The sequence below is a fragment of the Mugil cephalus genome, chromosome 20 (assembly GCF_022458985.1).
Source record: "Mugil cephalus isolate CIBA_MC_2020 chromosome 20, CIBA_Mcephalus_1.1, whole genome shotgun sequence".
Classification (NCBI taxonomy): Eukaryota; Metazoa; Chordata; class Actinopteri; order Mugiliformes; family Mugilidae; genus Mugil; species Mugil cephalus.
Window position 1 is genome coordinate 4,629,157 of NC_061789.1, and position 24,886 is coordinate 4,654,042.

The 24,886-nt window shown below is 44.1% G+C and overlaps 1 protein-coding gene across 4 annotated transcripts in view; it reads left to right on the plus strand.

Moving 5' to 3' along the window:
- Positions 1 to 18,537, plus strand: part of LOC124997846 (glutamate receptor ionotropic, NMDA 2B) — a 143,261-nt gene extending 124,724 nt beyond the window's left edge. For all 4 annotated transcript variants that reach the window (XM_047571856.1, XM_047571854.1, XM_047571857.1 and 1 more), the window contains 2 exons: positions 4,997 to 5,235; positions 11,089 to 18,537. In XM_047571856.1, the coding sequence (XP_047427812.1) occupies positions 4,997 to 5,235; positions 11,089 to 13,383 (2,534 nt within the window). In that variant the 3' untranslated portion in view covers positions 13,384 to 18,537. The remainder of the gene's footprint in view (positions 1 to 4,996; positions 5,236 to 11,088) is intronic.
- The last annotated feature ends 6,349 nt before the right edge of the window (positions 18,538 to 24,886 follow it).

The following is a 24,886-nucleotide window of genomic DNA, read 5'->3' on the forward strand; positions in this document are numbered from 1 at the left end:
ACCTGTGGGTCCACAGAGGCCCCTCCCCTCAGCCCATAGCACCCAAAGGCCCGTGTCCATTCTCTGATAAACAGTGTTGCCAGACGCATGATAATTATCGATAATATCCCATAATGTACGATAATTTGACCCCTTCAATACGTAACTATTAGCAAAAACCAACAGTGCTGTTAGTTCAAGGTGAAACTGCATTATAAGCTACATTGTATGGTCTGAGGTAATGTTTTACTGTAGCAGGTGGTCCTGAGCGACGTCAGATTGGGTACGTACGATCATTTTAGTCAAACTACGATAATTTTAAGCTTCTGTTACGATAATTTGGCATTTCCCATCTGGCGACACTGCTGATGAGTCACAACTGTTTTGGAGGCACAACAGAGACTTACACAATATATATATTAGGGAAGGTGGTCATAATGTTATGCCTGATTGGTGTATATGATACGTAAGGTCTAAGTTGTAGTAAACCTGAAGTATCTCATATAAGAGGCACCTATAAGAACCTTTTTCATTTACCCTCATTCAAGCCACAAGTCTTTCTTATGTATCCACATCTTTTGGCAACTTATACCTGAAATAAAAAAAATAAATATACTAATAATAACTGTGTGAGAGATTAAGACATGCCGGGCAATGTTGAGGGTTGTTTTAAAAGGAAAACTGGTTTGACCACCAGACACTCCCTGCTGATGTTCTCCCACTGTGGCCTCCTCCAGCTCCTGATTGTTGAGGGCTATATTTGCCTTTAGCTTGATCCTCAGCTGGTAAAATACAGCTCAGCTTGATTGAGATCAGACCACTGATTCTCTCACGTCTTTAACTGAAAATCTCTTCGATTGAATCTGAGCCAAAAAAAAAAAAAAAAAAACCTCTGCGTTCATCATGTTTCAGTCAGGCCCCGTCCACAGATGTTCCACACAAAAATCCTTTAGTACCCGCGGGCCATTTTGGAAACGAAGAAAACTTCAAACGAGTCCATTCGCCTTTGTCTTAGCTTTTTATTTTTAGATACGCCATGACGTGGATGACTGCCAATCTTCACAAACGTCTTAAAATTCAGATTTCTGTTTATTCGGATGAGGACAGTGGTTTGGTGTCTACTTAGTTACGAAACTCAAATGTACAGAAACTCTCTCATAGAATACATCAAGTACAGAAGAGGAACGATGCTGTTACTTTTAATATAATTTTAGATTTAGCGCTGCTGTGGGGGCCTCTCTGCTTTATGACCATGCTCACCTTTTTTTTTTATGGGACACAGTCCAAGCTCTCCTGGGTTTGATCTTTCCAAAATGCACTTCCATTGCAACTCGAGGTGGAACGTTAATGAGCCTCCTGACCGAGCGGGCGGCCAGGTGAAATGAAATGACCGTCCCTAACCTGTGTGGTGCATGCTTTATGCGTTCGAAGCGAAAGCCCCTCGTCGTAAACAAGTCAAATTGTCGCGAAAACAACAGCCCGCTCGTTCATCGACTTTAACGGTCTAATTTCACGATGTCCCGTTGTTGTTGTGATATACGGCTCAATTCGGACGGAGAAATATAATGAAAGTTTTTCGTTGTGTAGGTTCATGTGTGTGTGTTGTTGCTAGTTTAGTTGGGCGCCGTCCAGCGTGTTGCGAGCGTCCTGAACCAAGGGCCCTCCGGGGGCCCGCTATACTGCGTCCCAGTTAGGGGTGCCAGCATAGCTCCTGGTGTATTTCGACACCGTGTGTGTGTGTGTTTGCACATGTGAATATGGGTCAGGTCTCTGAAAATGAGAGTGTCTATGTGTGGAGGCGAGGGGGGAGTGTATGTGTGTTAAGGAGTATTTCTGATTATTTTTGACACGGGTTTATTTATATCAGCCTACATATAACTCACTAGGAGTGTTTTCTGTTTTGTTTCGTATTGATTATCAGATTTAACTCTTTCTTCAAACTTTTATAACTTTTTTTTTTGCACATGTGTACCCGTGTGTCTGAATGTGGGTCGTCTCACGGTGACGCCTCCCCCCCCCCACACACACACACACTCCCAACCTCCCCACTGTGCCCACTGCAACAGCATTACTACAGGAAGCGAGCGGCCCCGTCTCGCCCCCTCTCAGGATTTCAATGTCACTTTGCCACGCCTCGCCATCCACTCCCCTCCCGGTGGCCTAGAAAGCGACTCAGACTCACGCGGAGAGCCCGGTGGCCTGGTACGAAGGGTCTGGAAGGAAGTCTGACGCAGGCCCGAGCAGAAAATATATCACAGCTGTCCTGAAAATTAAACTGCAATTTGGATTATTTTTTTTCCTGTTAAATTTTGAAGCTTTGAAGACCTTTAATGCCCTTCGTGAAGCCAAAGAAAGACCTGTTGCATCGTTTCAGAGATGTGGGTGATGAAAGGGTTTCTAGTGTTTTTCAAATCTTAAAATGTGCTTCATAAGCTTTTTGTCTGACTTTTGAATCCAATGCATACTAATAGAGTTTAGAAAGTGGATAAATTAGCAATAGCGGAAACAGGCTGAAAGAAAAAACCTCTTTGTAGATGTGCTACTCGCTTTATCTTGGTCCTTTCAGTGGCCTTACAAGCAAAGAACACTCATCTTCTTTCTCATCCTTCCCAACATCCACTCAGACATCTATCAACTGTTTGCAACTAAAACTAATATTTCCTAAAGAAGGTTGTTGGGTTGCTTAACTGTTTGCAAAGGTTCTCAGGGATCCAGGTCATGGTATAACCGATAGACTGCATAAATATGGACAATGCGCTTCCACTTCCTTGAATCATCAAATAAGTAACTAAAACAAAACTTAGCAAAAAAATGTATTCTTGAATATGCATCACCATTATATTAACTACCTGAAATGACCGAAACCATCCTTGAAAACAAATTATTTGACATGTATTTTAGTGTTTTACCTTAGCCCAAGTCCAATCCACTGACATGGAGGATTTATACTGCAGCCTCCAGCCACCAGGGGGAGCTCTATTTGCTTTGGCTTCACTTTAGAGGAGCTGTTCCTCCCTCCAACCTTATACAATTTATTGTATATCCAAAAACACAAGCTGAAACAATTTCAACTTGGACTTGCAGAGTTTCTTGAAGATGTTTTATCCAAGTAACTTCTTCTTCAGTCCTTAAATATTTGTGGGGAGTTGGGGTTTAAATAGTAACATCTGTAAGTGCTACCCATCTGAAACTCATCCACACCTGATATTCCTTCAGGACCAGGATTCAGCTGTCCACCTACACCTGGAGGACAAAGGATGCTCCTTTGAGGACATCCACATTTTAACCAGAGAAGGCAGATGGTTTGAAAGAGGAATAAAGGAAGACGTCTATGTCGAGTTGGAGTTTATAATCTGCCATCAATCTACAATACAGTCAGAACATCTGTCTCCAAAAAGTTTCAACCCCCGTTCACACCTTGAGACTTGACCTGGTAATGGGTCGTTAGAGTACCATTTATTGGGGATTAAAAACAGATTCCTCCAATTATTCTAATGTTTTGTTTCTCCTCTGACCTCTGACATGGTGACACATCAGCCAGTCAGATGCATTTACATCACTAGTTCCTTTGTGATATATATACAGTCGTACCTGTTCCAAACCTGTTCCAAACAAGTACTTGAGTGACTCTCCAATGGAGACTGGCAATGCTGCACAAATTCAAGCTTTTGTCACGGAACCTGAGTAATTTACACAACATCCCAACATCGTAACCACAAGCTTATGAGTTCCATTTAAAAGCAAAATAAAAAAATGTTCACCTCATTTTTTTTTCTCCTTGTTGTTCCATTGAGTGTTTTCAAGGACAAAGAAACATCTTGTTTTTGTTAAAAAGAAGCAGGTGTGCATGATAAAATGAACAATGGTTGACTTTTAATTAGCCGCTTCAGAGTTAGATAACTAAGCCATTGTTAATGCACGGGGCTTTACTAACGGGAACGTTTTACAGTGTTGAAACAAGGACAAATGGACTTGTAGATTTTCCTAAAGACAAATCAAACCAAGTGGCCTTTCCAGTTTCAAAAGAGATCTGTGGGTGTTACCCATCAGATCTTTCTCCATCTTTATCCAATGTTTAGCCTCTGGGTGTAAACAGGTTTGAAACTTCTTGGGATCAGATGTTCAGAATGTGCTGTAAACTTATGATAGATTAAATCTCAGTCCGCGTCTGTTCAGTTTTTTGGATATGCCATGACGTGGATGATTGAGAACCTTCTCTCAACACGACTAATTTTTCCCCTTTTGTAACAAAAACTTGGGCTGCAAACGTAGCTGCAGTCACAGTCTTATCAGCGCATCCGGGCTGAATGATTGCGTCTGTAGTTTGAGTTTGTACCCTGCTGAGATCCTTTGTCGATGCTCGGAGGCCGGCGAGTGTTCCGGTGCAGGAATCGCGCTGACGTGCGGCGACGGCGGCTGAATCTATGATTAATTAAGCGACGCCTGTCCTGCCGCAGTCGGCTTTGATAGAGAACAGCTTGTGATGAAACAGAAGGTGACCCACTAAAGAGAGCAGAAGCTCGGGGACCGGCTCCAGACGCAGCGCAGACACCTACAGAAACAATTGTTTGCCGAAAAAGGAGCGCACATAAGATTGATGTAATTAAAATGCGAGCGTTGCTCGTCTTCCTGCCCGCTGTGAAGCCTACTGCACAATTCAGAACTGTATTACACTTCTATCCACCATGACCCCCTCTTCTCCCCCCTGCCTGCCATCTTCCCTCCTCTCTTCTTCTGTTGCATCATTCTCTCTATCCCTCATGTCCTCCAACACCCGTCCTGTTATTACATCATATCCCTGCTCTCTACTTCATGTTTTACACCCATTCCCTTTTCTCTATTAAAAACATTTCTCCACATGTCGCCATTGTGCCTCCATTCCACTTCCTCCTTGTTGAATTCCTTTTCTTTCTGACCCCTCATCCACCTCCTCCTGCCTCCCTTCTCACCATCTGCTTCTCCTCCGTCTCCTTCACCTTGTCCTTCCTCTTCTTCATCCCCTTACTTCTGTCTCCAGGTGAGATGGAGGAGCTGGAGTCCCTCTGGCTGACGGGGATCTGCCACCACGAGAAGAACGAGGTGATGTCCAGCCAGCTGGATGTGGACAACATGGCCGGCGTCTTCTACATGCTCGGTGCCGCCATGGCGCTATCGCTCATCACCTTCATCTGCGAGCACTGGTTCTACTGGCAGCTTCGCTTCTGCTTCATGGGCGTCTGCTCCGGCCAGCCCGGCTTCGTCTTCTCAATCAGCAGGGTAAGAAAGGGTGGGAGAGGGCACGGAAATTACCAGAAACACTAGGAATATGTGCATCTGTATGGTGTAGTACCCACAGAGTAGCATTTTTGCAGACACTTGCTCAGTTTGAATTGCCCAAATATACTGTATTAGTCAGTCAGCCTTGGAGGTTTACCTTGTATGGCCTGCTGGGAGACCCTAAGGTAGACCGAAGATTTGCTTGACATGCTATATATTTTACCTCAGACCTTGGAATACCTCATAAGGAGTTAGAAAACTTGGAAGAGAGACATGGTTTACCAGGTATGCCCAACAGGGAGACACTAAGGTAGACAGAGAATTTGCTTCAGGTGCTATACATTTCAACTTGGACCTTGTAATACCTCAAAATCCCAAATGAGAAGCTAGAAGAGAGACATAGTTTACCAGGTATGCCCAACTAAGATGCTAAGTTAGACCCAGAATTAGCTGGAGGAGCTATGCATTTCACCTTGGAATACCTCAGAATCCCTCATAAGGAGCTAGAAAACTTGGAAGAACTGGGATGAGAGACATGGTTTGCCAGGTACAGCCAATTGGGAGACCCTAAGATAGACCCAGATTAGCTGGAGGTACTATACATTTCACACTGGGTCTCGGAATACCTCAAAATCTCAAATGAAGACCTAGAAAATAAGAAGTAGGAAGAGGGGCGTGGTTTACCAGGTAAAGCTAGCTGGGAGAACCTAAGGTAGACCCAGAATTAGGTGGAGGTACTATACAATTCACCTTGGACCTTGGAATACCTCATAGTAGCCCAAAAGGAGCTAGAAAACTCGGAAGAATGACATTATCTCAATACCTTGCTTAGCCTGTTGCCAGATTAGAGGACATATTTCATATTGCCGGTGCAGTCTGTTTAAGCCAGAGAAGACACACTGGAGCTAACATCGTTCACACAGCACATGATTTTAAAGCATCGAAACATCGAGCACAAGCCAAGCGCTATCACGCTTTGGTATCTGGCACACCTTCCAAACTTCATAGCAGCCGAATAATTGACAGCTTCCACGCAATCCTCCACAACCGCCGCCGTTCCTCCCAGGAAATCAAGAGGTTAGGAGCAACACCTGGAAAGCTGAGAATTTTGAGCACTTCTCAAAGTAAATATTTGAATTGTTCAGTAGAGTGGCAGCTCTTTGTTACCAGAGTTGCCATTCTGTGGTAGCCATCTGTCTGTCTCATGTCCCCATTTGCCAGTTCATTAGGGACATTAGTGACTCCGGTGGTCGTGTCCACATCTAATACCTTAAGTCACCTCCTATTGGACTGTAACTTCCTAAATAGCTATTCCCAATCTTACGATCTTACTTATTTCAGTAGAGTCACTCCCAAATAATATCTCTTTCGTATAACACTGACTCAATATGCCAGTTCATTGGGTACATTATATATATCTGTGGTAGTTCTTTAACGTAGGCATGTGCCGGACGATTTGAGACTCTAAGCAAACTCATAAAACTCTTTGAAAAGGCGGAAAAAGTGAGGGAGTACATCCAAAACTGTCTCTAATTCTTTAATTTACTCTGTGTTGCTGAATCCTGCCTCTTTGATGCGTGGCCTTACTGTCTCTAATGTCTCTGGAATGAAACAAGCCTTTTTTTTTCTTTTTTTTTGGACACTCAGGCCCTTCTGACACGGGGCAAATATTTACAAAATGTTGCGCCTGAAAATCAATATTTCACTCAACTAAAAAGGACTAAACAGGACCGAGGAGGGTAAATCACTGGGTCCCGGGGGAACAAAGTCACCCCCGAGGTATTTGATTTGCATTCCAATTGTTTTGACATGGCTCCTGTGTAATTCACTGCGTGCCTCTGAAGGTGAACCGCTGCGGGCTGAACCACGTGGCTAATTTACAACGGAGCAGGCCACACACTGCTGCTCACGCCCTCGATTTGATATGCTGGTGTGATGCCGGCTGGGGCTGCTTGTGCCAAGAAACTATGAGTGGGGGGAAAAAAAGGCATTTTCCCCTGTCTGCTCTAATATTACGCTCCAGTGCCCAACTTTGATTATTTTGTATTGTGTTAATTTTAACGTCATTGCCTTGTTTATGGTTGTGTACGTGCGAACGTGTCTGTTAAAATGTCGGTCGACTTCTCAGTTTCCAAGGACAGGCTGCTAGATGTTGTTTTTGATTATTGTGTCGCTGTAATTTGGATGGGAACTGGTTCAGGGACCAATTATGCTTTGTGCAACATTCAGAGATTGCACTCGTTCTCATTTACAGAAATTACCTCTGTCTTTGCTGCAGTGTGACAAAATAAATGTCCGCAAATACAGCCAGATGATTCACTATGTAAATATATTCGGGGACAAATATTCATTGAGAACGTTCATTTGTAGCATGGAGCACGAGAACTGCGAAACAACAACAACAGTGGAAATTACCGGTTATTACTTTCCCACAATCCTCGGCTACATTCCCTCCTTCTCATTTACTCGTTTTCTCTCCAGCCATGGCCATTTCTTTTCTCTTTTTCTTTTTTTTTGTTTTCTTTCTTTCGCTCTCAGACCCTCAGATTGATTCCGCCTTTTTAATTTCACAGCATAATCCAATAAACTTTATTTTTATTGCCGCAATTAACATTTAAGCTCGGCGGTGTAAAAAAAAAAAATCAGACATCTGTCACGGCTTGCGTGAGTCGCGTGGCTTGGTCATGGCTGTATGCTCGGTTAGAGCTGCCTCCCTCTGTGGTTTTGAGAGCAGCGCTCCCCGGGTTACCTGCCCCTCCAGGTCCCACCTGCAACGACTGAAACAAATTAATTATATTGATTTAAAAAGCCTCTGATGACTTTAGAACAGTAAATGTAGTAGAGGTCTAGCAGCTCCACCTTTCACATCCTTCACCATTGCATCAAGTTAATATGCATTTAGCCTCATATACTTGGACCACACACGGTGCTATTAAAGTATGCTGAATGTACAGTCAGACCTCAGTGTGCAGTTATTACAGGTTATTACAGACTTCAGATCTACGACCTTTATGTGATGAAAGTCGACGCCGGCCGGTCTCTGATGATGTCACTTATGAAACAATGAAATCAACATTCTTGACCTGAACGCATAAGTTGCATAACGTGCTCTGCTTATACCCTGTACGGCCTGTATAAAAACAGGCTGCAACTCAGCACTATCAACAACATTTAATTGTACTCCACAGTTAATTGTACTGCAGCTAAAGGTCTAATAACTTTGACAATGAAATCCACCATCTAACTTTTAACGTGCTGCCTCCTTCGCTCAGGGCGTTTGGTGAAGTTGTTACTTGACTGCTGTCCAGAGGATTCAGACCGCTGCTCTGCTAGCGTTAGCAGATGCATTGCAGTAGTACTTTAGTTTTATTTCAGGACTGACATGTCACGGTAGTTTGGGCTTCATCTTTAGTATTTTCCACACACTTGATGAACCGCTACTTGTTTGCTGCAACGACTCACTGAACTCCTCACCTGTCTTCTCCCAGGTGTCCATGTTGTTAGTCAGTGCGTTTACATGCACAGCTTCATGAGGCTGTGCTCAAAATTCAACTTTCTGAATATAGTCCTTGTCCCAGTTTACATGCATGGGAGAAAATGGAATAACTGACAGGAACATGTCCTCCTCCTCCACACTAGGTGGCGATATGTTTCTTTTCAGTGGGTTAATACAGCTCCCATTCTGGTTGACCTATTACCAGTTAATATCCATCTTGTTGTCGTTTGAAATGTCAGTCTGATACATGAATGACTCCAGTTGTTTAATAGTACAGCTTTTTAATCTGCTATTACTACTTGTAGTTCAGATCTTCTTCTGCGACCGTCTTTCTTGGATGTTTTTGATCCGTGTCATACTCCGATTAAGGCGTATGCATGCCAGTGAAAATCATTTTCCAATGGCGTTATGTGAGTCTCTTAGTCAGATAAGGAGAACTCGGAGTAACACGCTAACATGCGCTTAATTTGTCCAGTTAGAGTCGGATTAAGACAATTAGTTTTAAAGTTTTAAGTCGACAAACCTACTCGGTGACTACTGTCTACAACCCCTAGGAGTTATGAGCATCAGGTTATCTGAAGAGGTCCGGCTGCGACGCATTGGCAAATAGAAGATTCATGGGAATATTTCTATTCATACGCATAATCAGCTCCAGTAACATCAGACCGGAAGCAATCTGCCCACTGTTACATTATGTGGGCTTCTAGGGTTGGAAAAAAAAAACTGCTGTTGAATGCAAATCAGCAATCAAGGCAAAGTTAAATGCAACATTTGATGCACTAAAGTATTAACTTCTTGTTTCTACTCATTAATGTTGCCACTGATTATTTGTGCACAAATGTCCAGACAACACAACAAATGCATCTTTAAAGGTCAAAACTCGAAGATCGCCCTGGAATTAAGGCCGATGCTTCTGTCAGAGATGAGACTGGAAGGGAGGAAGAGGCGACAGATTCAGCAGCAGGTGGGGCGTAAGGAGAACAATAAACGAAGAAAATCAAACGGGATAAAGTGATGGCAAGTTATATAAACAGACAGATGGAGAAAAGAAACACAGCCGAGAACGAGAGGGACGAGATAAACATTGAAGGATGATATTACAAAGGTGGGCGCATAAATTTGTCCTGCAGCGTTGAGTCATTTCGTATTTATGCTAACCTCTCTTAGTTTCAGCCACTGTCAAGGTTTGCATACTTGGCCGTTAACAGACTGTGAAATTAAAAGAAGTATTAATGTTATCTATAAAAACCAGAATGAAGGATGGAGCCTTTTTTTTTTTTTGCTGCAATGCAGGCACTGTCCATGTAGCTAATTAATTACCAGATGCAAGTGGCTATTAGAAGGAGAACTGGGGGTCAACTAGTCATATTAGTGGACAAAAGGAGGAGGAGGGGGAGTAATAGCTAAATAGCAGTGGAGATTTGACAGTTGCAAGACCTCTAACCTCTTGCTTTGACCCTTGTACAAACAAGCAGGAAGGGGGTCAGCTTATCTTACCGACGCGTTCCTTTTTCTCCGTCGACAAACCGGCAGAAAAACTGAGTAAAATCATTGTCAGGAATTGATCCGATCCTCTTCCTTCCCCATCTGTTATGCCTGGTTTGTTCTCCGCTGTGCATCCATTTTTATCTGAATATTGTATCGTACATCACTGAATGCAAATGGAACCGTTTATCTTTCTGTCACTGGACGGCTCTGCTCGTGTCTTCTTCGCTTGGCCTTTCCCTTAACAGAAGGTGCCGTGCTGTGGCCGGTGGCTGTTTGAGGGTCTGTGGAGCTGAGGTGTTAAATAACTGCCGAAGGGTATTGTTCAGCCGAATTCTAATCGCATTGATTAAAGGTATTGACGAGCAGGTGCCAGAGATTTTTACAGCCTCTTGGCCTATATCAATCATCCATTATCGAGCCACTCTGAATCCTCCCATTGTTTGCTCACTTGCTCTCTAACTTTATCTCACCAGTGAGTGTATAGCGTGGACCAGTCGGAGCATAAATTGTGTGTTTTGTGCAGTGTATCTTAGTCCAGCTGTGTTTTTCCACATTTTTCTCTCCCATCTGTAAAACAGCATCGAGTAAAACATGTTCAGCTTGCATTAAATTTTCAAAACACATTTGCAAAGCAGTAGCAGCTACATTCCTCTGTTTCCCGAGTGTGGGTTGCTTATGCACATCTTTTTTACACATAATTAGTGTTGTTACATATGCAAGAAAATCAAATTAAGAAGAACAAATATGCTTCAAGTTGCATTCAAGTTGCCCCTGTATGGACAAGAGTCATCATGCAATTTTGATGAAAAGCAAATACTGTGGATGTTCTCGGTTTAATTCTTCCTCTTGCTTGTCTTTGTCCCACACAGGGCATCTACAGCTGCATCCACGGGGTGCAGATCGAAGAGAAAAGCAGCTCGGCATTGAACTCTCCATCAGCCACCATGAACAACACCCATTCCAACATTATGCGTCTCTTGCGCACCGCCAAGAACATGGCGTCCCTGTCGGGGGTGAACGGCTCACCGCACAGCGCCCTGGACTTCATCCGTCGAGACTCCTCCGTTTATGATATTTCCGAACACCGGCGCAGCTTGGCAGGTCACTCCGACTGCAAGCCACCTTACCTCCCAGAAGACAACATGTTCAGTGACTACATCAGCGAGGTGGAGAGGACGTTTGGCAACCTCCACCTCAAGGACAGCAATTTGTACCAGGACCACTATCTGCACCACCACGGCTCAACCCTGGGGCTCACCGGACCTCCCACCAACCGGCCCCATAGTTTGGGCAGCGCTAGTTCTCTGGAGGGCGGCATGTTCGACTGCGACAGCTTGGGCGGAGGGGTGGCTCCTATTTTCACCACCCAGCCCTGCTCGGCACTGACCCACAGGAACATGAGCAAGTTTGACCTCCTGTCTGGGCAGACTCCTCCCTCGGGTCAAGGCTTCAAAGGTGGCCTCCCCGACCTGTACGGGAAGTTCTCCTTCAAGGGAGGCGCCTCGAGTTCCACCTACATCCCTGGACATGGCTACTGCGGAGGGAGAGGAGATGACGATGGGAATATACGTTCAGATGTGTCAGATATTTCCACGCACACGGTAACTTACGGGAACCTGGAGGGTAATGCCAAGAAGCGCAAACAGTACCGCGATAGTCTGAAAAAGAGGCCGGCCTCTGCTAAGTCCAGACGGGAGCTGGACGAGATTGAGCTGGGCTACAGGAGGAAACCCTACCACATCAGCCACCACCACTACCATGGCCACCGCTCTGCCTCCCCACCACTTTTGCCCTCTGAACGCAAGAGAGGTGGTGGCGGAGGAGGAAACAACGATGGAAACTCTTATCTTTTCAGAGAAAAGGAGAGCGTTAGGGATTTTTATTTGGACCAGTTTCGGCCCAAAGAGGGCGTTCCTCAGTGGGAGCATGTGGACTTGACAGAGGGTCCTGGGGCCAGGGATGGAGGGGTGGGGACTTGCACCACCCTGGTACCAGTGGACGACTTTCTTAAGAGCAAGCCCAAAAAGTCCGATTCAAAGAGCGGTGGAGGATCTGGGTTGGCAGGGGGAGAGTGGGAGTGCAGGAACTGTCGGGCAAGTGGTGGAGGGGGTAGCAAGATGTCCATGCACGGAGGAGGGGTTGGCGGGTACGGTGGTGGTATGAGCTGTGGGTCCTCTGGAGGTGGAGGAAACAGCCGCCCGAGCTCTGCGACCTGCATGCGCTGCGAAGGTTGTAAAAAGACAGGAAACCTCTACGATATCAGTGAAGACAACAACCACCTCTTGGAACAGATGGGGGGTGGGAAAGGTGGTGGAGGTGGAGGAGGAATCGGCGGGGGCCCTCAGCCTCAAACTCAGGCCCAGCAGAGGAGGAAGAGTGGACCGCTTAGGAGGCAGCACTCGTACGACGCATTTGTCGACCTTCAGAAAGAGGAGTCGGGCGGGATGGGAAGTTTGATGGGCGGTTTGGGAGGTGGAGGCATGAGTGGTGCAGGTATGGGAGGAATGCTGCCCCCACCCAGGAGTGTTAGCTTAAAGGAGAAGGAACGGTACCTGGAAGGCACCAGCCCTTTCGCACACATATTTGAGCGTCACGGGGGCTCAGAAAGAGAAAGGGAACGAGACAGGGACCCGCTGTTTTACGGAGGTGACGGCCGGAAAGGACCTGGCTCACCGTTTGGCCTGTTCAGAGGCGGTGAGGGTCTCCACCGCCGCTCCATCGGGGAGAGAGACATGAGGGACAGGGACAGGTCTTTGATGGAAGGAGGAGGTGGGGCAGGATTCTCTTTATCCAAATCTCTTTACCCTGACCGGGTAAATCAAAACCCCTTTATACCCACCTTTGGCGATGACCAGTGTCTGATGCATGGCGCCAAACAGTATTACATGAAAAAGCAACAGCAGCAGCAGCAGCAGCAGCAGCAGCAACAAGTTGCCAAAAACAGCCGAAGTGACTTCAGGAGCCAGATGAGCGCGACGTCGTACCTGCCGGCGTCCGCAACCGCCGGGGTCATGTCCAACGTGGGGCCCCGGTTCCCAAAAGAGCTCAGCCTGGGTGGAATGAACCACCACGGCTCCATGCTGGGGGTCGGACCCCCGCGTCCCTTCAACGGAAGCAATGGCCATGTGTACGAGAAACTCTCCAGCATCGAGTCTGACGTGTGAAAGACAGAGCGGGAGGAGGGAGTGGACAATGGCAAAGGGAGAAGGAGGAGAGCAATAGAGGCATCTAGTGTTAGTAGATCAGGGATGATTCTAAAGACACTGTAGACACTCATAGCCCATATTGAAAGATGAGAGAGACAAATGAGGACAAGACTTTGAAATATAAGAATAAGGGGAGTGAAAATCTTGATTTTTGCAAGAAAATGTGGGTTAAAAATAAAAAAAATCAGGACACCCTGAGGAGATGTGGGAAGTTAACCCTCTCTCAGAAAATGGCCAAAGCTACTTTTATGTCCAAACACAGTCAAGTCCCCCACCCCCACCCCCTCCTCCTCGACCTCACTCATCATTTCATCCTCCAGTGTGGTGGAAGTCGGTGAACTTCTCGGCCGCCGACGCCTCATCTTAGATTGATGCCGGACGTGTGAGCGTGGTGCTATCCGACGGCCGTCTGGTCGGCTCCCGCTGAGCGAACTGCCCATCTGCCCCTGTGTCACCGCAGGAAGTGGACACCGTTCACCCAGAGCCGGGACACAGGAAAACGACGAGAGCGTCCCTGTCTCTAGGAGGACACAGCCTGGCTCGTCCATCTTTTTCCCTGTTCCTCCCCTCTTTCTGCTCTTTCTCTCAGCTCCTCCTCCTCTTCCTTCATCCCCGACGCCAAAAGAGCTGTTTGCTGTGAGAAATACAATCATGAATGATAATAAGATATTCTTATAGGAACAAAAACAGGGTATAAGAACAACAATAATACTGATAACGTTGTGAATAACAAAGATGTTAGTGCTAATCACTAAGTTTTTTCTTGTTTTGTGTTCTGTTGGTATAATATTTCACTGCTGTTTTAGTATCTGTAGTTGTATTCTGTCTGCCCCTAGTGGCAGCAGGAGGGTTGTTCAACCGACAAGCCAGAAAGACTGAGTCCTTAACTCCTGTTTTTTTTTTTTTTCTTCTGTTTTCTGTAGAATATTTTACTCCATGCTCTCACATTTATTTGCTCCCAGGATCTGGAAGACACAGGTCCTTATTTTTTTGATGTGATTTGAAATTAATCAATCGCACACACACACACACACACACATGCACACACACCTACCTAAACACACTTTTACACTTTAACAGTTTTTGTTCGGTCTGAACTTGTGTTAACTGTGAACAACAACGTTTTCGTCAGAAGATACTGAGAGGGAGGACGTGCCTTAAACGGTCTCCAGTGGAAGATTCCCTCCAGTTCACAAGCGGCAGCACCCGGGACGGAAGCCGGCGCTCTTTTTAAGGCCCTGGGTCGCATTTATGAGCCACAACCGCGCTAAAAAAAACACTTACTTACAGCTGGGCTTGAGACGCCGCCGCAGATGCCACCGCCGCCGCTGCTGCTGCTGCTGCTGATTGTTCAGATATGAGACGCTGTTTAAGATCTTTTATAACTTCGTAAGAAAAACTAAAAAAAAAAACCTTTCATATGTCCGACGTGGGCGGCGTTTTATGAACCAGTTGTATTCAGGATGTCCCGTTGTTCCGGATGGAGCGTCTCAGTTCACAACATGGCAGCCTTTTAGACCACTTCTTTAATTCAGGTTACATAACAACAGTCACCAGGCACTTACTTTTTCTTTTTCCACTAGTATCTTGTCGAAGGCGTTAACGCAGGAGGCTCAGTTCGGACGTTGCGTATGGTTTGATATATGCACCGTCGTTTGCGTAGGAGAAGCGTCCCGTGACAATGATGCTGATAAAAGCTTGAGCTGACGAGGATGTCTACTTGAGAGAGGCCGCTTTAAACTCTTTGACCGACCGAGGCGCCGGGAAGGCGGCCATCTTGCGGAAAGATTCCTTTTTACTGATGTAGATAGACTTCTTAGCTGAGGAGGCCTCATTAATTGCACAGGACCTTTCACTCAGTGTAGGCACTCAGTAGACATGCCTTATCATCCCATCACCCCCATGTCCCAACCCAACCCAACCCCCCCACGACCCGAGCTGTCTCCTGATGACTCATCGTGTTACTGTACAGAATAGAGGAGCCTCTTTTAGTCATTTAAAGGTTTGATCTTCGATCGGTCGGTGTCGGGAGTTCAAGGGCTGCAGGAGACTGTGCAGGAGATCTGACCTGAGAAGAAGGAAGCTTCGGCGCTCCACCTTCAGCCTGGACGCAAAACATGCAACGGGTTTTGGCGCGTGGAGCAAATCACAATGATTTTTTTTTTTTCCTTTCCCCACACCCCACGCCCTCCACCAACGCTCGCTGACGACGATTCATGAATTCAACGACCCCCTTCCCTCCTCCCTCGCTCCACAGATGCCGCTGCCGAAGCGAGCCTGATCGAGTTAGCCTTAAATCTGATTCCCCCCCCAACTCTCCTGCTAAATAAATCGATTGAGATCTCTGGAATTTTTATACGCGCACATTTTGAAAGTTCAGGTCAACCATTATTATGAGCAAGATGGCGGGCGGGGGGGGAGGGGGAGGAGATAGAGGTGTGGGGGGGCGGGGGTGTGGACGAGGAAATAAGACGGAGAAGAAGAAGAAGAAGAAGGGGGAGGAGGTTTCTGGAGCTGGGCATCAATCAGCGTTAGTTTGTCGAATCTTTTCCTTGTAAATAATATATTTAAAGATCTTTTCACTTTGTACAGTAAACAGACAGACAGGATGTAACTTTCAATATGTTTTACAGCAATTTAAGAAATAAACAAAACGACAATAAAAACTCATAAAAACTCGAAAAAAAACACACAAAGAAAAATATGCAAAAATGTAGTTAAGACACAAATATTACTAATCATAGGTGATATAATTGAACCTCTTTTTTCTTTAAATCTCATGTTTACTTAATTATAATAGTTTACCAATCAGTATACTGATTATGTTAAGAATCCTGCTTATTTTATTTTTAATTTTTTTTTCTTATTTTCACTAAAGTTGTTGGAGGATAATTTACTGTAGGTGTAGATGTTTGGTGATTTTTGAGAAAAAAAAAGGGGGAAAGTTTAGTTTTTAGGAGTCTTCGCTAAGTTTCCCTTGAATTGTGTTAGATTCTCTCTTTTTAAGGTATAAGCTGTTCTTCATGCTTTTTGAGATCAATTATCTACACATTTATGTAATACAATATTACATGTATACGGAGATGATATTTGCATATAGAGGCAGTATATTGTGATCCTTCATTTTTAAGCAGCTGTTAAAAACTTTTACGAGATATTTGTGTTTTTCCGTTGCCCGTTTCTTGATCTCATTTACGACTATTCTTTTTCTCCACCTGGGCTCTATTGATGATTGCACACAGAATTCAGAGCCATCGTCGGCCTGACCTATCCTGCTCCCTCTCTATGTTTGGGATAGACATCACTGTGGTACAAGGAAAATATATATAAATATATACATAGTATATACATGTAAACACACAGGAGTGCGCGCTGGACGTTTCCCAGCGTCGGCATTTCGCTGATATCGCTGAGAGTTTTCAGCAAATTTCGAGAACGAGCGTAGTTTTCACTCAAACGAGAGTCCGAGTTGAAATGCATTTGTGCAACCCCTTATTAAAGGTGTGATTTTGCTACAAGAAGCGCATCAATTGTTTTGAATGTGTGAAACGCTTTGGGTTTATGATTTACTTCCCACCACTTTGTTTGTGCGGGAAACGTGACTCACACGTGTTCACGTACGTCGCTTTGTTTCTCCTTAACGCAGCCATTCCAGTAATCTGAGAGTTTTTCCTCCTCAACTCCTTTTTATGTTTCGAGGCTCGATTGAAAAGTGAAAAGTGGTCATTTCTTTGTTTTTTTCCCCCTCACAATGCCACAATTTATCCTCCTCATTTGCAATAAAACGGCACGACCAAACGGAAAACGATCTCAGCGAATGTGCCACTTCATCGGTTCTTTCCGTGTTTTATTCTAGGCCCCCCCACCCTCTAGTTCACTGCTTACTGCCCCCGACAGCTGAGGTGACACTGTGGTTAACATAGCTATCATCAGACCTTAACCCCCCCCCCAAACTCCCCTCCTCTCTGAACACGAACACGCCACAACACATTTGTTAGAAAGGTTCACGCAGAACAAAACACTGTCACTCCTGTTTTTTTTTTCTTTTTAATTTAATTTTTCCAACACAAGAAAAAAAAAATGGTTGTGGGAAGTCACTAGTTGGTCTGGAAGCATCCTGAAGGTGGAGGATGTGTTTATCAGCTGTTTTTCTGTCAGGAACTTTTTCTGGGACCAAATAAGTCACATCCATATTTCCAGCATTCGATTTTCATTTTTAAGGAGGAGTCTCTTTGTGTGATTTAATCTCATGCAGGCAGGAGGAATTATACTGTGATCTTATATATATATATACACATATATATATAAATATATATATGTATATATAAACTGCTGGCGCTCTGTGTAATTGATTAGTTTCACCCTAATTCACTGCAGAACTTGTTTACTTGTATTGAAGTTCTGTCTCTCTGTGTATTATGTATCGCTTTATATTGATGCACACGGAAATTTTCTATTAAATTGTGTACAGGTTTGTTTGTTAATCTCATTGCTCCATCGATAAAATAAAATTAAAATAAACATAAGGGGTTGCCACTAAATGTATTTCAAAAACCTCGCGGAAACTACACAAGCCTGATTAAAATTAACTGCGGGGGACAAGATAAACGCATAAAGGAATAAAATGATAACAACAATAATAATAATGTAAGATATAAATACTATCAATTGTATACATGACGATATACATATAATCTTATTCTTGGCCATTCTTTTTCTCTTTTTGTGGCCCTTTTTTCTTTGAAATAATACCAAAATTTTTACACCATACAGACAGAAAACCACACAAAAACAAATAATTGTACAGGTTGTGTAAATACTGAATATTTTGGGGTGGGGGGAAAGTATTTACCTTAGTTTTTCTTTTTTTTGTTTTTTTTTGTTTCTTTTTTTGTATGGAAACTATCGAAGTAATCTCAATAACGAAATTAACTGCGTCATGACAAAATTGCAAATAAAAAACAAAAATACAAAAAAAAACATCATTAAGGTACTTCTAATAAGGATAATATCTACTATTATAAGTGCTGAAATAAGACTATTCTTTCTCTTTGTACATGATGAACAAAATGAAGTGTTGAGTATTAATAATAAAAAACTAAGTTTCACGCACATGTCTTTTTAAGCTTTATTTATTTATTTATTTATTTATTTTTGATCTTCGTGCACACACCTCTGCATCATCTCACCGATTCTCTTTCATGAGCGGGAGAACTTCTCCCTCCTTTCATCTTTTTTGGCTTTTTGCCTTTGAATGCTTTGCATAACCTCAAACCATTCAGTGTTTCCTTCCACTGTCCTTGCTTTCTTTCACAACCATTGCCTCTCCCTTCTGGCTGGCGGGAGAGGGGGGAGAGAAGGAGGAGGAGGTGGAGGAGGAGGAGGAGGAGGGCAGCCTGAGAAACAGGGGCCATATGGTGACGGTATGGTGGCGTGGTTGGGTCCTGGTCTGTCCCCTCTACAACCCACATTGCTGCTGGTTCCCCCTTGGCTGCTCTCTCTCTCTCTGGCTGCCTCTCTTTTACCGTCACTCTACACCGATCAGGCATAACATTATGACCACCTTCCTAATACTGTGTAGGTCTCCCTTGTGCCTCCAAAGCAGTTGTGACTCATCAGAGCCTTCTGGGACTTCTGAGGGTGTAACTGTGGTGTTGAGGGGAAGGGGCCTCTGTGGATCACCCCACAGATACTTGATCAGTTTGGGATCTTGTGAATTTGGAGGCCAGGTCAACACCTTGTGCTGTTCTTCTAAAGGTCAGGCGGCATCCTGCTGGGTATGGCTGCTGCCATCAAGGAGTATCATTGGTATGGGGCGGGGGTATCTGGTCTGGTCTGGTCTGGTCTAGGTGGGTGGTACGTGTCTAAGAAACATCCACATGAAGGAATTCCAGGTCCCAGCAGAACACTGAATTGTCACAAGACGGTCAGTATCGTTTACTTCTCCTCTCCGTGGTCATAATGTTATGCTTGATCGGTGTATATCAATCAGTACGTTTACATGCACGTGAAAAGAAAACAAATTATGGCCTTAATCCGACTTTAACTGGACAACTTACGTGCATATCCGAATAAGACACCCAGATAATGTGATTGTCAATTTTCTCCGTCATGTATATGTCTTAATCGGAGTTTAACTAGACAACATGTACGCAAGCTCTACAACTGCTGTGCTGGCGTATGACCCCGGAAAAAAAAAAACACATCCAAGAAAGCCAGTCGCAGAAGAAGAAGGTAAACAGAGCCAGTAGAAGAACCGTCTGAGGGATAACATCATCTTACCTGCACCAGAAGTAGCGCACACATTAAAAAACCCAACTATTATCCATCTTGTTGTTTGAAATGCCGGTCTGCCACATGAATGACACGATCAAGCCGATCAAGCCCCACCTCGGACATCAAAGTGACACGGAGAAGCATTACAGATAGAGAAGCTAGGGCCGTGACACGCCAAGGAGACAAATTGGACTGTGTCAGGCCGCCTATGAGCTCCCATGACCCTAGGTTTTGCAGTGTCGGACAGTTGGACCCCTTCCCGATGGCAGCTTTTCAGATGATTCAGCAAGTTGACGGAGCGTGTCGCTCGAAGAAATCACTCCGATGGGCTGCACAGATGACAAAGTCAAGAGCCAGCCTGTAGATTTTTTTGGTCAAAAGCTCAAAAAGGTAGCCCAGAATGGACAAAGAGGGAGAGGACAACAAGAAAAGCAGAAACTTCTTCACCCTGAAAACAATGTATGTAGTTTGTGCAGTTCAGTGCAGTGAGGAATCTGTAGACTTGTTCATTGGCAAATAAAGACCCAAGCCATTCACAAACTAATGGCACAACACAGGGAGAACCAGCTATTCAGGCTGAGGACAGAGGAGGAGAACAACGTCCATGTTTTAGCCAGAGAAGACAGCTATGTCGGATCTCTGAGCAGGGGAGGAGGACGGAAATATAATCCGCCATCAGTCTACAAGACTGTCTCTAAGAAGTTCACACAGGTTGGTGGAGAACCATTCACTGGAGATGGAAAACAGATTCCTTCAATCCGGTGGTTAACAGATCCTAGCTTTTCTGGCTGCTTCTCCATCTCCACAAATTTTGTATCAATTGTTTTGGATCCATAAAGATGGAACACATTGAGGAAAGGGTAACCGAGGAGGTTCGGAGACATTTGTATGACTTGGCTTTGGTGGAGATTCAGTGGAAGTTGTTGTAAATGAAAGGAAGCAGAAAGACAAATTAGCCCAACTGACAAAAAAAAAAACAAAAAAACATAGCAGTATCTAGCGTTTGTGTAACATTTTTACCAAGCAAGCTAGAGTGACAAGTGCACCAGTATAAATGGTTCGCACCAGTGTAGGCCAAGTGCATAGGTTACAGCGTCCACTGTTGGCTAGAGGGGAAATGACAAATTATCGTACCAGAAGCTTAAACTTATCGTATTTTGAGGGAAATTATCATACATTGGACCATATGCTACAGTAAAACATGACCTCAGACCGAGTATAATACAACTTATAACGCAATTTTACCTTTAAATAAACTAACAGCACTGTCGGGAAAAAAGCTGCAACTGGCAGAACAGCGCCCCCACCTGAACAGCCCAGGATATAAGTCATATTTAACAACCATCTCTACTCATCATATATGCTACATGGTGCCCTGAACATCAGGCGCAGTGTTTGTGTTTGGTAATAGTTACATATTGAAGGGGTCTAATTATTGAACAAATATAAACTCCACTTAAGTATAAACTCCACTTAAATCACATAATGTGATAAAGATGCGGTCTACAATATATAGTAAATAGTTGAGAAGAAGTTGGCTAGGAATTAGGTGTTACATTTCCTTTTAGGCTTCATGAATAGTCAAACAGACTGGGTCATTCATGTCTTAAACTTGTTTCTCAGCCTGGTGCTGATCTGGCCTGCGTGGGCTGCAGATTTTTACGTTTTTTTTTTTTTTTTTTTTTTTTGGCATTTTATCAAGCACATTGCATTCAGAGTGACTCAAAGATGTGTTAAGGTGTTCACTGCCCCATAGTACAAAATGAGCCCAGTATATCTACGCAGGGTTGATAGGGGTTGTTTATCATGACCAGTGACTCAACTATTACTTTGGAGAAACTTGTTTGTTGCTTCCAGACTTCCAGCGCTGCCGTCCTCCACTCCCTGTTGCTCATGTCCTCCCTCCGCTGCTCAGAGATGGAGGGAGGCTGCTATGTGTGAGTAAATGCGGCATTTTACTTCATGATACATCACAGTCATCTTCTGATGAGACGGCTTTCTGTATTTCAAAAAGGTTTTCAGTCTCTTCTGTCAGTTAGAATCAATCTAATCCCAGACCTGTCGTGCCTTTCGTTGATCCTTGATCGACTTACTGAAGCGGGAGAGGCAGAGGCTATAAGCTGCTGCAGCCACTTTGAGTGATAATATACTGTACAACAGTAGTTTATCACCATCTGAGTTTATTATGCCCACATTTGACTCGACATAAAGCTGGGGCTTGTGAAGGTTCTCAGTCATCCAGGTTGAGGTATATATTTAAAGACCAAGCTAAAACAAAGACAACTGGACGAGTCTTCAGTTCTAAACGACTGCTGGAGAGTTTTTATTTGGACCAACGCTGCACAGTGCTCACCTGAATTCACACTAATGAGAGGGAATGATGGAGGATGTTATTCAGATTGCATGGGAAATATTTCTGTTAGGACTCAAAGAAAAAAAAATGGAAAAAATAAGAGAAGGGTTTATTTTCAAGTACTGAACATTTGGGAACGTTGACCAGATGATTAGAAAGTTGAAGGAAATGTATTTAGTAACGTTTGAACCCAATTTCGTGACATTTTTCCAACAGTTGTTGTGATGTTTTACCCAGAATCAGACAGTCCACAACACTCACGACACAATATTATTGCACTTGTACATATTTCGAAGTACTGCAATCTAATTTATTGCCTATTTCTAACTGCAGCAAAGGAAAACACGTATGTTTGATCTAATAATATTAAACTATTTGTTCGTTCATCTCACCAATGTCACTTTTATTGCTTAGATTAGTGGATTGTCAAGAGGACAGCATGACCAACCAATATGCCATAAAGGCTACATACACCTGACTTAACTAATTGCACTACATCTATTTTATCGGCTTATCCAAAGACTTTTGAGACGTTCTTCCTGCTTGAAACTCATCCAAGTTCCTCATGAGGAAACCAAAGTCTTTCTGGATTCTGGATCTTCCCTGGGTTCTCCTACCAGGTGTTTGTGCTCGGCAGACACGCAGGGGAAGGCGCTCAGGAGACATCCTGATCTGAAAAACCTGGATTCTGCTGGCGAACTTTGACACAAAGGACCAGAGGCTCCGCTCTGAGCTCCCTCCGGATGCCCAAGCTCCTCAGCCTGTGTCTAAGGCTAAGCCCAACCACACAACGGAAGAAACTCCTTTCACCTGCATGACCACAGGCGAGGGTTGTATTGAATGCAAATCAGAATCCGAATTATTTTATTAATCCCAAAGGGAAATTACTTTTCATTACAGCAGCTCCTACTAAAGTGCACCAGTGTTCAGAACAATGAGCAATGTAGGCAGTAAGAATATATAAAAATGAGTAGGCAATTAGAATAAGAATCAAACACACCAATGTAAAAAAACAATAAAAATATGTACAAGTATAAGTGAACATGTGGTCCGAGTTGTTGCTCTGTAGTAGCTAATATGAGGTGTTGCACAGTGGGAAATTGTTGCACATGGTGAGTCCAATAAATAGTTATTGCACAATATCATTGCCGACTAGCGCACTCAGCCTTTATTTGTTCGTGCAAACTACAGCCCTCGCCATTATAAGAGACCTTGCTATTAATTGAATACTGGCCACTATTAGATGAAATACGGTAGCCCCTTCATAGCCGACGTCACTGCGACATCGCAGCGTTAGCTGGATGCAAAACAGAGGGAAGCTGGAGGCGAACACAGTCACTGTCAACTGTGAAAATATCGGCTTGCTGTATTTTTGGGGGGCCAAACCAAAAAAACAAAAACACTGACTTGAAGTTTTAGCGCATACCAGCCACTGCCAGTCGTAGACGCGATTAAAAGAAAGGACTGTGTGAATGAGACACTGTTTGCGGCGCACGTTTGATATCAGGTAAGACTGACATGTAACGGTTCAATAGTTTCAACCTGGATAACGTTATGGGTTAAACTGAAATTACGTTAGGTTAATCATTATTTGGGGGATTCTTCTTAGATGTTAATGCTAATGCTAACAGCTAGGCTAGCTAATGCAAAGTTAGTTGGGAGTTTCAGGGGTGTCCAAGCAGAAGTTGCGTTTGCTACAGTGGTTCCACTTACCTCTTGTAATATCTTGTTGGAGAGGCTTCACTTGATAAAGACAGACCAGACTTCGTCCCCTCTGTGTCCTCCTTTGGTCAAATCATCCAGTGAGTGAGAGTGTACGGGTCGATGAATATAGTCCCATCAGTCAGAGTCAACTTTTTAAAATAACACTCATGGTCTCTGAGAGTGAGTGTATCAGTATATTATTTAAAATAAATGTTTACTTGGTCTATTCTCCCCAAAACAGTCCATTGAAATACGCTAACTGGTGTTTACAGGCTATAGTGTTTGAGTTTTGCCTCCAGCTAAGCCCCGCCCCTCAAAAAAAGTCACACTGTTTACAAACTGTCAGGGGGTCTATAGATTGAACAGTTCAGGAGAGAGATTCACGGAAATGAAACGGCTGCTCCAGCACATTTTCTTCTCTCCCCACGGTCCGCTGCTAAAAAAAAAAAAAACAGGAATCTGCCAGAGGACTCTGCGCTGCAATTGTGCAAAACGTATTAACGGCGAGGAGTTGCTAACAACTTTGGCAAATTGTTAAATATCAGCGCCTAAATATCCGAGCCTTTTGCTGAAATACCCCCCAACCCAACTCCGTCTACGATGACACCCACCTCCCCATCCATCATCCCTGAACATCCAGCTCACATTAATTTTTCAGTCACACCGGCAAGCAAGACTTATTTAATTATTGATGGGGGGAGTGAGGTGTAAGGAAGAAGACTGAAACATATTAGCGAGATTCATGAGCGAGATTGCGCACATTAAATGCGAACTGTGTACATTCGCTGTTTTCAAAACTCAAGAGCCACTCGGAGCCGAACCCCCGGCTCTCCGTCTGCCTCTCAGCTCCGTCTGTCAACTAATACATCACCCCGTACTCTCTCGTCGCTCCATCCTTTTTTACTCTCCCCTCCCCTTCTCTCTTTATCCCGATCCCACTTCCTCTATCTCAGAGACCGCCTTGTATTGTGTGTCAGCCTGAGTTATTAGAGAAGGGGAGAGAGGTGGTAATAAAAGACAGAGGGACCTGTGAGTTATGGATGAAAGTTCACCGGATTATTATGGAGAATGAGTGGGGGAGCCGGATGGAGGGAAATAGGGGTAAAAAGGACAGATTGCAGAGGTGCT